This window comes from Zootermopsis nevadensis, unplaced genomic scaffold (assembly GCF_977971745.1).
Source record: "Zootermopsis nevadensis isolate Lab colony 2312 unplaced genomic scaffold, Znev_1.0 Znev_ptg000013l, whole genome shotgun sequence".
Taxonomy (NCBI): domain Eukaryota; kingdom Metazoa; phylum Arthropoda; class Insecta; order Blattodea; family Termopsidae; genus Zootermopsis; species Zootermopsis nevadensis.
The window spans coordinates 13,187,916-13,201,978 of NW_028259145.1; the positions used below are offsets into that span (position 1 = coordinate 13,187,916).

The window sequence follows — 14,063 nt, forward strand, 5'->3', positions numbered from 1 at the left end:
GGGCATGCTGTGGTCCCTAGTTTCGGGATGAAAGTTGTGTATAATGGATCATTTCCATTCACGGTATACCTTGGATTGAAACAGTTTCAGAACATTTTTATCGAAATTAATAATTTTGCTTGAAATGATTACTTCCGGGCATATATAACGATAATAAGGTTCTGTGGACTTTCCAGGACACAAAAAATGTACAGCGTAGTAAAAAGGCGCATTTCGTAAACTGTATTCCACTTAAGGGTGAAATTCTAATTGTAATAGACTTCAGTACTTCAATATTTCATGAGTAACTAACTTATAAATAATATTAAAGAGTTCAGTTCGTGCCGCAAAAAGCACAACAAAGATCATTTGACTAGTGGTGTTTATTCCTAGAATCACACACAGCATATAAATACAAACTACAGAGATACTGGTTTTTAAATCTGGTGAACATACATACGTAATTACCATCAGGCTTAATGTGTTAAGTGGACGTGTGGTTGCAGGTCAGTACTCAAGTGACTTACTTCATAAGTCAAAGTAACTTCGAGCTCTTTGAAGTCATTGACTTGTAATGCATGCAGAGTTATTGCGTGAACAGCTGCACTTGCGTTGCTACTGACAATCATACTCGTACATGGAACGGGCAACCGAAGAACTCGTTTGAACTGTGTGCCTTGTTGATGCAAGATGTTCAAGAGGTTTTTCCACATAATCGGGATGGCGAACATACAAAATGCTAATGAGATCATCTCATACATGGGCTTTTCTTAGGCCTGCCAGCAGGTGGCGAGCACCGAAGAAGACCTGTCCATGTTGATTTGATGCCTAGGGCCATCTATCTGAGAAGCTTCACCGGGTCATCGTCTGCGGCCCTTGGTGCCTGAGCTGAGCTGAGCTGAGCTTCTGCTGGGCGGGGGGGGGGGGGGGGGGGGGGAAGCTGAGTGCGAACGCTGCATTAAAATGTCTGCCTTCAAAACTTCAGTGTTCCCTTTCCTTTGCAACGAGTCGCTGAAATTAATCGAAGAGTGATAAAAACAGAATCGATTACATTTCAGGAATATGTTTTTCCTCCTTTCATTGAATCTTTTAGGTTTTCGGTGGAACTCGTATGTGGGATCGGCCTATCTCAAAGCCTCTATTGACTTTGAGCTGGACAATTTCATTGTGTATAGCCCTATACATTGTTATTACTTACCGTTTACACAACAATGGATAGAACAATTGTTACTTTCTTATGTGAACAACAGTACATCCCGTCATAGATCTGCCATCATCAGGCTGTTAATTTATGACCGACATAAATAATACATTTAAATTAGTTCACATGTTAGTTGATAGCTCAGTCAGTATAGTGACTAGCTACGGGCTGGACGACCGGGGTTCGATCCCCGACGGGGGCAGAGGATTTTTCCTCTAGCCTCTGCGTCCAGACCGGCTCTGGGGCCCACCCAGCCTCCTCTACAATGGGTACCGGGGTCCTTTCCCGGGGGTAAAGCCGGCCGGGGCGTGATGCTGACCACTCACCCCCATCTAGTGCCGAGGTCAAGGAAGAGCGGAGCTATACCTCCTCTCCCCCCAAACGCCTACATGGCGTATAGTGGGACAAACTCTACTTTTACTTTTCACATGTAAGTTAAACAAGTTTGTAAAGTAATTTTACGTTCTAAACTGTATTGTTAATTTTAAGTTGTAATACTTTGGTTGTTAATTTAGTGTTATGCAACAAATATTTTAATTGGTCCTTATTCACAACAAATATGTATTGAGTATTTTCTGTTTATAACACCGGCAACCCTCTTGTTGAATTCAGAGCAATATCACAGCACCGGCTGTTGCGATAGCTTTAATCCGTTATAAGTTGACGTCAAACAATGCTGTGGTTATGAAAGACTCCACATACATAAACACCATGCAGTTCTCCCAACTGAAAAGCGCGACCTTCACTTATGGGAGACAATTCGGGAAGAAACGTTCGGATTTGCTTTGTTGAAAAACGTGTAACTGTTGGCACTTGTTATATAAATGATAGGTAAAGTTTGTAGAAATTAAGGCAATAAGGCTTCGAGAATAGTCATTATCTGCTCGAGTACAACGTTCGTAAGATTACTGCTCTAAACACGGTTCAAACCTGGAACTAGGAAAGGAATTACTAAACCTGTAATGACGCTTGTATTCTTTACTGTGTCATGATTTTAAAATGATAGACTTGAAAGCACACGAACTGACGTAGTAAACTCTGGAAAACGTGGAGTGAGGGACCAATACAGACCAAGCCCTGAGAAAACTTAACGTAATCTTTTGAAATTCTTATAATACCTCACGATCACCTTTTATGACGGGGGGGGGGGGACCTTGTTTCTTTGCCAGCTTCAACCAATGGCAAGGTTGGATGACTGACGTAACCCATCATTATCTTACAAGTTGTATCCATAATGTGTATGTGCTCCTCACTCCTCCGCGTCCCTTTACCTCCCACTCTTCTTGACGAGTCCTTCTCATATACAAGAAAGTCAGGCACTCCCACACTCGTCTGGAATATGTTGCCTTATGGCTTGTGATAGGCCGACAGTTGCTTTGTTACAGCAGAGTAGCAGAGTGTGGCGGGTGGGGACTTAACCTCAGCGAACAAACCTGCCGGCCACCAAGCCGGATGGACAGCCCCGCGGAACAACAAAAGATATAAAAATAAAAAAAGTACAAAAGGTGGTGGAAGAATCCTCATCACAGAGATAAATACACTACAGCAAAGATGAGGTTAAAAATTCAGACAAACCTTTTTTTTCTTCTTCAACGACTCTGAAGCTGTCGTTTTACCTTCCTCTACCATTTTAGTTCATCTTTTCTTTTCAACTTTTTCGTTTTGGTCATTCCTGATTCGTCTGACGAAGAATAGGTTACGTATCATAGGAATCGACCAACTTTTCTTTACAATCTTATTTCGTTTCCACCTCTCCCTCACATTTCTCATTCCCTCATCCCAGTTTTCTTTCTTCATATGATGGAACACACGTCAGTTTCTTAGCGTTTTTTGTTTGACTTACTCCATCCACTATCTGTTTTTTTCACCCTTTCCATCCATTCCCCGTAGATGACAAAGACCAAACAAAGCAGCTGAAGTCATCGGGCAAAGATCGAGACATGTTCGGGCCACAGACAGACACTGTGACGATAGAGAGATAAGGCGGACGCGAAGAACGTTGTCTGTGATGAATTATTGCTTAAGCCGAAGACGTGACTGCCTGGCGCTCGTTGGTCACCCGCGAAGAACCAACTCCTCCAGTGAAAGAAGAAGGCAGATGATGAGGATGCTGGGTGGTGATTTGGAATGATTTGAACCAGAAGGAAAATGTTCGTGGGCCGAGGATTGGTTCTTCTCTGCGATGGAGTCGGCAGATAATTCAGGCAGAGAAGCCGTCACGAACACAGCTTCTTCGGCTGAAGGAACGGTAAAACAAACCCTTCTTCCCCTCAAGGTGTTGCACAGACAGCCATGAAAAATAGTGCTGAGTTGAGTTGAAAGATCTAAGACCATCTCAAACCATATGGATCAAGTCGCTTGTAGGGGTGGGTCTGAGATGCATGGGTTGATGGCCGAACCAGACCTATATTATTATATACGCGGACGATCAGTAATTTCACCTAATTTTTGCATGGTTTATGGTACAATCAATAGTCTTATATTACTGAAACCAGTTTGAGATCCAGAAATTTGCAAAGTACTAATAAATCTTATCGCAGATTCTCAGATAAACTTGCTTTAAGAAAATTTTAATTTATTTGTATTAAACCGTTTGAATTCACCTGGAAATTAAATATTATAATAATAATAATAACCATCATTATCATAATCAAGAACATACACGTCGAAACCAGTGTTAGCTTTCTGAATGTGGGCTGTTCTGAACCTGTTTTGGCTTCAGACGCTGGCCGGATCACTTCACATTTGGTCTTGTCTGTTCCCGCTCTCTAACTAATATGTATCTAATCTGATTCTGAGACAGTGAACTCTAAAACACGTAACACTTGTTTTTTTATGTTCGAATGTTTTCGGTTGTCTTATTGATCTGCATCCTGTTTTGAAAGCTACATATTTCCTTTTCATCTGGAACAAGTCAAACGAATTGGTGAACCTGTATTTTTTTTAATTATATTACATCAGCCGCGTGACTTTCGCTGTATGGGGCCTATATATAACATGTGAAAAAAATACACACATTCTATGAATAAAATAGATGTTTTAATAAATTATACCATTAGATAGTCGGCATTGGCACTTAGTGAATTAGCTAATTTAGGGTAGGTGTTCAAAATGAGCGCGGTTGACAACTGACTGACAAACGGCTACCGAAGTTGCTGCTTAAATATTTTTGGGGAGATTCTGTATAAATCAGTTCAGTGTGTCACCAACTTTTCTGTGTTGTGAACTGGAAATGCTGTTTGTGAGCCTTGAACTGCCACGTTAATAATTATAATAAACGTCATTATCATTCACTGCACTGTGTTCATCTTGTATCTCTTGCACTCTCATGGCGAGACTGTTCGCTAGCCTATCCGAATCCGTAAATCCCTGCTCCGTCCATCGTAAATGTAATATATAATGGCTTCCGTGCCCCAACCAAACATGATTTTATTTGGGGAGGAGTAATAAGAAACTACAAACAGTGAACGTTTCATGACTTCAAGTAGGATTTGAGATTTTGACGGTGGTGAGTCCGAAGATGGTAGACTTCTGGGTTGTAGCGCCGTCTAAACTGGCAGACGTTTACCAGCGTTTCAGCGGTCCTTGCTGCCTCCATCATCAGGTTGTAGTGGAAAAGTTCGAGAAGAATTTTCTCCCTACGTAGGCCTATGCATATGTCCAATCCATTACAGACTCTTTGCTTAACGTGTCACAAATAACATTCGAGAACCGTATGCAATTAAGCTTTCCGTTAAGCAATTTTATCGATATTCCGTTCATTCTAATGTCCAAACATATTTCACAACAGCCTGTTTTGTTCTCTCTCCAGATTTGCCTTGTTGTTAAGTCTTTAACTTCTACTCCTTCATTTTCTTTGTGACGACTGTCATTGGCTGTAGCTTCATACATTTTTTATTACGTTCGGTGATAGTATTACATCATAAAATATATAAGAAAGAGATGAAGTGTTCTTTTCTGTTTCCTGTGGCGCTCATTTCAACAGTGTGACTGTTTAAAATCTGGAACTGAAGAGAAATTCTGCATACACGAAATCCTCGTTTGTACCAGGTTTTCGTGTGTTTCTATCCACCAAACTATTTGGGGAAAGGCACCAGCTGGCCTACTGCGTCTGATGTACTACATACTTTTTTTTAAGTTAGTATTCGAGAAATAATTTATGTAAATTTAAAACACTGAAATTTTTGATTGCCCTCCTGTGGTTTCGTTATCCACTGTCATCTGTCTTGGAGCAGCAATATGAATTAGGTTTTGCATACAAATGACGAAATATACAATTCTGAAAAATTATCGGCGTTTAATGATGCGACTAGAATTTAATAATCATTATCCTTATAGTCTCCTTTGCGTTGTTTAATATTCCTTCCCATAAGTGGCCGGCCATTTTTGAGCTGGCTCGTTCGACCAAGCACATCACATAAATATGATGGCGATGATAATGATCATGGTAATAGTACAGTTGTTCCTGGAGGGTCTGATGATTAGCATCGCAGCTCCTCATAGCTGGAACAGGTTAGCCAAGGCAGGGGGCGGTCAGAACCAGTGACGTAAGAATATGGCGGAGAGTTTCCCACACCAATGGAATCTTTTAATTTAACGATTTAGATGTTTCAGACATTTTATTGCGGAGTAGCATACCAAGTTAGGCTTACAGTTCAGGTATGCGCTGGTATTTGTTTAACCATACTTACCACTTCCTATTTTCCACTCTTATTCGCAGGTTGCCTTTGTATTTAGGGTGTTTTATAAAATGGTTTATACAGGGGCTGTGCCATACCACAGGCGGTTGGTCGCGTACCTCTCACCGAGGAAGCCAGAGTTTCCATCCAGAGTTGTTAATTTTGGATTTCTGGCGGAAAGAAAGTCTGAAAACAAAAACTCGTAGAAGGACTGCAAGGTAACAGATTACCCAAGTTATCACTACATATCGAATATTTCATTTAAAAGGTAACCTCAGCTACTACACACGAACCCACTTCGCGCACAAATCGACCAAACCAGTTGCAATATTAAATTCTTGCAGCCGATACAGCATTGCTTGAAATCGGTACTGCCATAATTTCAGTTATATTTCGCCTAACGAGCACTTGTCACAGACAAACAATTCCTATGTCCCGAAGGGGTGGGGGTTAGAGAGTTTATTGCGTGAGAGTGGACCTACTTCTGATTTGTTTTTCGTGCCATAGTACGTGGTTGTTGTTAGATTGTGTTTAAACTCGGTGGCAAAAGATAGGTATTTATGGGAATGATTTGTAAATATTTGGAAAGAGCCTGAGGCTTATTTCCAATACTCATGAGTTGTCAACACACGGAAACAAAACTTTCATGTTAACAACAACAATTTCATGTCGGAGTGAGAGAATGTCTGTATGGGCCACAATACTGTTTACACAAGTCATCATCACGAAACGACTGTCTACTGGAATAAACACCCGGTGTTCTGTAGAGTAGGACACCATCTCCACAACTGATTTTACAGGCAAGTTACGCTGTGTGAATTCTCTGTATAAATGATATCTGTGAAGGTAGTAAGAATGGGCTAGATTTCAGGTTCTGACGGCGGTGAGAAGGCCCTGTTTTGATGGAGGCAACATATACCTCTGAAACGTCTGCAGAATTCTACCAGAGTACATGGCGCAACAACCCACAACACAGTAATCTTCTTCCTGACAATAATATTAACTGTAGCTTACCTGGTATTTGCTAATTGAATTTGCATTCAGCTTGCCACTTGCACGTTAAACTCATTGGTAGTAAGTGAATGTGCGAGTAGAGAATATTGGTATGGTAGACATTTCTATTGAACTGCAAATCTTCGTTTTTGATAGGTGCTGGTAAGGCATTGGAGCTGGAATGGGTATTTTATTTTTATGGAACGTTGCACTTGGGTAGGGTCTGTTGACAAGCAACAATCGGGGGGGGGGGGGGGCACAGTGGGGTCGTCGCGTGGTGTCGTAAAACAAGTGATTTCGTTTTCTCGTTCGCTCTACCTCGCCTCTTTTTATTCAGTTCTCGACTTCGTAATGGCTCAAAATAGTCGAAAAGAAGGGAATGATGTCTCTCTACAGTAGGTCGGATATACATATTCAATATCGCGTGTTCACGTGAGCCTTACAATTCCACCCTTTTTTGGGAGCCACTTGTAATATGCAACATGTCATGCATTGGTTTGGAAACATATCGGAAATGCATAGCACTATTTGTAGAACTTGGACAACAGTTTGACCAGTTTTCACCTTTGCATTGCACGATGTATCGCTTAACATTTCATGGCATCACAGATAGTGCGTTTCGGAAAGAAGTCTTCCACCATGAAACGTGTGTAACTTCCGGCAGCAAATTTAAGTTCTTTTGACTATCTACAATGTGGATTCACATGACCCTGCCATGTTCTGAAGAAAATAAAAAGTGTTATTTTACAAAATTATTATGTCAGTAATTGTGCTAACCGCTGAAAATGTCCTCTGCATACATACTAATGACTTGGTTACTTCGCACTCAGAAACACTTTTTTCTGAATCTAAAATTTCAGGGTTTCTTTTACTTTTACAGTGGTAACAAGGCGATTTTTAATTTCATATTGAAATTTTCGTAGACTTACTTAATGTTCTGTCTAAGTACTTACTTTCATCTGTATGTAACTTAAGAAATTCTGGCTGAACTGATGCAAATAGTGTTGTGAAACATGAGAACTAAATTATAAAGCATTTTTATTCCATGTGTTGGTTTGCTTCGTGCATACAAAATCTCAGTGGGAACTGTGCCACTAGCCAACATTCAGCCCTCGTTCTAATGGAGTGTAGGGAGTTAATGAAGATATCCGTTTTCATTGTCGTCATGTTGGCCAATCCGTTTACAAGGTTCAGCAGTCAGAGTGCAGTGACAGGCGATCAGTTAGCGATGTCTGTCAGGAACTGACATTGCTGCTGGTCATTTCACAGCTGACGTTAGTAGTCCTCCTCAGTGGGAGAAATATATAAATAAACAAAAGAATAAACAAATAAAGAAAGGACTTGTGCATTATAGCCTAGACTATTATTCCACGTAATAAATAAGCGTGGTACTTGTGTCCGTTAAGATGGTGCCCCACCCTTAAAATATTTGTTTGTTTTAATATAAGGTCAAAGACACACTCAAATCGGCCAACACCTTGTTTCTTTTGAAAGTAAATATGGAGAATTTTTGTTACGTGTTAGCACATAGATAGTACATTCGTTACTTTTCAGTGGAGATGTTTGTCTTTCTGAATATGGTCGAAAAGTTACACGAGATGTGTTTGTGTAACCTTTGCCTTTGATCCCTGCATGATTATAAAATTTAGTGTAAATTATGTGTGCCGTGTTGCCTCACATGTGACACAGTCAAAATTACTATACTAATGCTTTTAATTCCCAAAATATCAACTTTATTTCTTTTTATGTGAATCGGAATATTCTAAACTTGTCGAAATCAATGGTCTGTTTCTTTATTTGGGCCACAGACAAATTTCAGGGATCATAATATTGCAGGATACAATAACATATTTAAACAAATGCAAGGTTTTACTTTTGTACATCACTGTGATTTTGACATCAATTTGTGATATACTTAATAATTTAAATGCTGCTGATTGAGGGGCAAATAAACAGTGTTGGTAGAAAATTAAGCGTGCTGTTTCATTTTATAAACATATACAAACTAATGAAATAAAGAGTTAAGTTATAATTCAATAAGTTGTTAGGGGCGTATTTATTTGTATTTGGACTGGAGAAACACTGCTGATAGCCTCACCGTATGGGACCTAAAGGTCTGCATTTTTTAACACACCTGATGGTGTGCAGTGTGGTAGCAGTCTAACACAGTTTTATTCGACCCTAAATGGGCATTATAAAGAAACGGCGTGATCTCTGGCCATACACTTTACAAGGAATAAGAAGAAATTGTCCCCAGCCTTGTTGGATCATTGGCTTTTCAACCGTCACCCCTTCCAAACACTATGCAATTCTATACCAGGTCATAGTAGCTTCCCTTAATCCTATTTTGCATCTTCCCCCTTTAGTCTGCCCCCCACCCACACCCACACCCCTAACTCTGTGACTGTTATCCTTTTTTGGAGCGTATATGTGTATGTCTGTGTGTGTTATGTGAGTCATTTTCCCCAACCCCTTGCCATGCTACCGAACCCCTATTTCCTATGCATACAAACACACATTGAGAGCCATTAGGCCACCCGCAGGATTGCATAGTGAAATTACTCCTCTTGCTTTACGTAATGAGGGGTAGGAATAGTGTTGGCGACGGCGGGGTGAAGGCGTCGTGTCTCCTGGAGTTGGGGTTGGGAAAACAAAACAGATCTGGAGGTGAGTGGAGGGTGTGTCGTTGATCAAGCTCTGTCACTTGCAGTATGAAATGTGCCAATCACAGTTGATGATGCTGATTTGCGCAGTACGGAAACGCTTTTAGTTCAGTCGGCTTGGCTTTTATGCATTTTATTTAACAAAGCATCCACCGTGTAAAATATAAAGTATAAACAGTCTTAAGAAGTTGTTCTTCTGTGATTAACAATCTTACATAGGCCGAATGGCTAAAAATAACTATTCTTATTCAATTTACATTTATTAAGTATTGGAACCTATTAGGATTCTGAGAACTGCACATGCGTAGACTTCGATTGATGAAATCGAGGAGTCTGATTCTGGACCTACGTGGGCAGATCGGATAGGCCACTTGGTTACAAACAAGTAGTCATAATGGAAATTGAAATGGAATATCGTTAAAGAGTTCATATGATTCGTACGTCGGCCTATTTGTGGTAGAATAGACAGTGTACGCAATAAATTATTTTAACACAACAAACGTTATTGAATGTTAGCACACATATCATTTTAAACATAAATTAGGAAATATCTGACAGTTTCGAAGGTGGCCAATAGATTCAACCATGCTGTATCTACTACCATAGCTACTGATCGTTGATTATTGTGGAAAACAGTGATAATGATTTACCATTAGGATGTTATGGAATAACTTCACTGATTATTGTTATATATGGCTACACACACCATCAAGTACACAGGTGTGAAAAATAAAAAGTACTTTTGTGTATAGGGGGGTGCGTGCATGTATGTGTAAGTGGGGGGGGGGAGTGTTGCGTATGAGTTGGCCCTGCAATTAATGGAGATTAGACCCATTGAAACTTGTCGACGAAGTAAAATATTATATGACAGTTCTGATGTGAGGTAGGCTAATATTAAATTGGCGTGGAAAGTAAAATTCTTTTGCGGCTTACAAATGCGCTCGTCGGCTGTTTGCGTTTGGGCCTATACCAGGTAAACGACTGATTCAGCACAGAGCATTGGCTCGACGCTTCTGCCCGTAATCCGTCTCAGTTTTTTGCGTTTACTATCATTGAAATATAAATAATGCTCGAGCATTTTGTACCTATTTTCACTATTGATCCTTGCTAGAACGTTGAAGGGGGGGACTGTTATTTGGTACACAGAAGCTCGTCTAATAGTAATGGGCTTCCAAATCAGCATACAGAAACGTCGGTGGAAAAATCGCGTTGAAACGTGTCGGTCCGTTCGAAGGAGCTGACAACTCCCGATTAGAGACCACGAAAACATGTGTCCCTGTTCGTGCTGGGACACACGCTAGCTGCTGACACGTCTAATTCACTTAAACGCCGCACAGAACATTCTACTGTGTTCAAGTACATCGTCACGTCACGGTCACTGTAATCGACAGCTTTGGGATTCGATTCCCAGTGTCGCGCTCTTCTCTCGTAATTGTGGTTTCCCATTCCACAGAGCTTCCAACAGAACTATGTAAAATGGGGTACATAATGATTTTTTTAATTCCTCAACTCGTTACCTCGCGACGACATGCCGTCTCACTGATTTTTTACCTCCGAGCCAAAGTCTGTTTTCGGCTATTTTGTAATGAAGATGTAATCTCTCTTCCAATGAAATTCGCAGCAGACACGATTGTCTTCTGTTTCGTTAATGGGATAATGTTTGATCGTAAACTGTTTTCTACAGTTAAACTCTGGAGACCTATTACCTTATGCTATTAACTAATAAACTTCGTGAAACAGGACCCTTGTTGAGAAGCTAATAGTCGCACAGTTAGTCAAGAACTTCTCCGTATTTTATGGAACATGAAGGTTTATACCTTGTTAACAGGAGCGTTTAACTGGTTCAAGTCGTAAACCATATTAATCCAGTCCAGACCATAAATCTGCCATTCAGGTTTTTCGATCACAACTTTGTATGTGTTTCTGTAGTCAGTGATAATGTGTGCTTTTGTCGATATTATTTGCTTGATTGTATCATTTTGTTGTAGGTGACGCGAGCAACGCTAGTATCGGTAGTGGCGAGGGCACGGGGGAGGAAGATGATGATACAAACGGAAAGAAAAATCAGAAGAAACGCGGCATATTTCCTAAAGTGGCCACCAACATCCTGAGAGCGTGGTTGTTCCAGCATTTAACGGTGAGTTTCATGACTGCTTTCTTGTTACCGGCGTATAATTATTGTTAAACATTTTCATATTTCACCGATTGTTTATTTGATTATGGCTGTCGTGCTACGTAAATTGCAATTTTAATTATGAATGTCTACTCCGTCATAAGTTCCGTTTCTATAAGATACATGCAGACGATTGATGTATCTTTAATTTCTGGTTTATTTCAGGTTACTAATTCATTTAATATGCGTTCCAATTTTATTGAATTAAAATGTGGAAGGTCTTTACTTCACTCAAGACCACGTGTTTCTTATAATCCAAATTTTCACATTAAAAGCTTGCGAGAGAGAGAGAGATTTATTGAAATTATAAGTATACTTTGATTTTTTTGGTTTAAGTAACAGAATGTGCGTGTAATACTTTAAACCACGCATTTGTGGATAGGATACCAGTGGCCTGTGGACTCTATTATCCAGTGTAATAATATAGTTTCCTATCGTAATAATTGTTCCAGTCAGAATCTGTGGAACTACCAGAATTTTGAAGTAACCCTCTGATTTTATCTTTGATCAGAAATTCGTTAGATTATACTTCTAAGAAGACGAAGTATGATTTTCTTAACATATTTTAGATTTATGCGGTCTCTGGAGCATGGAGTTAATACACATTAACGTCTGACAGGTTATTCGTAGGCCTAATTAATATGATTCTTTATTTAAAACCCGAAATGAAGCGTATTCTTCATATTTATAAGCTTAGTTTATTATTTTCTCTTTATATGTTGTCGAGCAATGCATGAGAGGGGTCGGGGGTGGGGTTGAAATTGCTTCTGAAACAATTTTAAGTTGGCAAGAGGCGGGCGAAGCAGCAGTGTGGAAGGAGGAGGGTTTGTGATGAGGAAGTTGGGGGAAAGGAGGGGAAAATATTAGTGTCAGATTAATGACCATGCTGTACAGATCTCTGGGGAATCAAGAAAGTCGAATTGATTCCCCGAATATAATGTACGAATATCCAAAAATACTGAGTTTCAAGAATACTAAAAAATATCGCATCCTATTTAATGGTCGAAGAATATTCCATTCACTATGTGTCATTAACTTAGTTATTAAAGAGGTTAGACCAATGAAGTTCACAGGCTTAAGCTTATTTGTAGCAGGTTAAGCAGTTTATTGAAAGAGTTGTATTATTCATTAGTTGCTTTCTGTTTTGTTAAACAAAGGCAGGATTTCAGACTCAGAATTTTCCGAGATCTGTAACGTATCCTGCGTAATTTTTATATTTATTTCATATTTTTGACGTATATTCTAATATCAGGTTTTATCATTATTCTTTGCTTCAAATCCGCTGGAAACTTGAAACGTCAGTGTTGACTTCAGCTCGGTACATGGATGGAAAGAAATATTTTAACAGCTGTCTGTTTAACACAGCAGTTTGTGAAGGCTCTTATATTTCATTGGTTAAAACTAATCGTTAATTTAAAACATTAATGGTGATATGCAGGCTTACTATTGATTCACTATGATAACACGGTTGTGATAACGAAATTGTAAAGTAATGCAAATATCACTAAATTATTACCGTGTTTAAGTTGTTTAAGTTTTAATTACCTCCCTAGGATTATTTACATGGGGGCCAAATTACGAAATATAGCAGAATGCGAAGACAGGTTCAAGTCATGCACCTGTTCTCATATCCCGCCATACACGGCTTCCAGATTTTTAGAACATGTGACATTGCGTGAACTGGGTAGGTTCGAACGTAACGAGGCGCGTTCTACAGATGAAATGTGATTACAGAACAAGACACATTTGGCTCTTCGTGTTCGGTCATCAAGGGTTGTTGAGAAGACATGTTAAAATTATCAAACAGGATAGTACAAACTGAGGCAATGACGTCTGCTTCCGTAATATTTCACTGGTCATCGTGAATGGACCAGGGTGAACAGGGTAAGGAAATACGCGGCCTGGGAGCGTTTTTACCAGAAGTAGTAAATCAACGTCCAAGAAGAACAATGAAAACATTTCAAATAAATTGGTTCTGCGGTTTTGTTATGACGTGTCTGCGGTCGATAAGTGAAGATTAAGGCTTTACAAAGGGGAAAAAAAAGCACTCTCATTGATTGAACTTTCTCCTCGCCCATCTGGATATTTCCTCTCCTTTATTGAGTTTGTATAAAATTGAAGACTTTTCCCGTTATATGTGCATGACTGTGGGCGTTTAGCAGATCAATGATGTGCTCTGTAGAGCTAAGTGTTCTTGTAATGCCTGCACAGAAACGCTGATAGTAGTGTTTTAGTTGCTTCAGCCGGCATTGCTTGGATCACAATACCGGTGTGTTCAGGTCATGTTGGTATCTTATACAATTCCTCGTCAAAGTTTAGGCTTATTCGAGTGTTGTTTGAGTAATTATAGTCAGTGATAGTCCTAAAGAACGTGG

The 14,063-nt window shown here is 39.7% G+C and overlaps 1 protein-coding gene across 16 annotated transcripts in view; it reads left to right on the forward strand.

The window, feature by feature from the left end:
- hth (Meis homeobox homothorax) overlaps positions 1 to 14,063 on the forward strand; it is a 650,834-nt gene that overhangs the window by 493,788 nt on the left and 142,983 nt on the right. For 13 of the 16 annotated variants that reach the window (XM_022058903.2, XM_022058899.2, XM_022058897.2 and 10 more), the window contains one exon: positions 11,504 to 11,652. The exons of the other annotated variants lie outside the window; for them this stretch is intronic. In XM_022058903.2, coding sequence (XP_021914595.1) covers positions 11,504 to 11,652 — 149 coding nt within the window. The remainder of the gene's footprint in view (positions 1 to 11,503; positions 11,653 to 14,063) is intronic. 16 annotated transcript variants of the gene reach the window in all.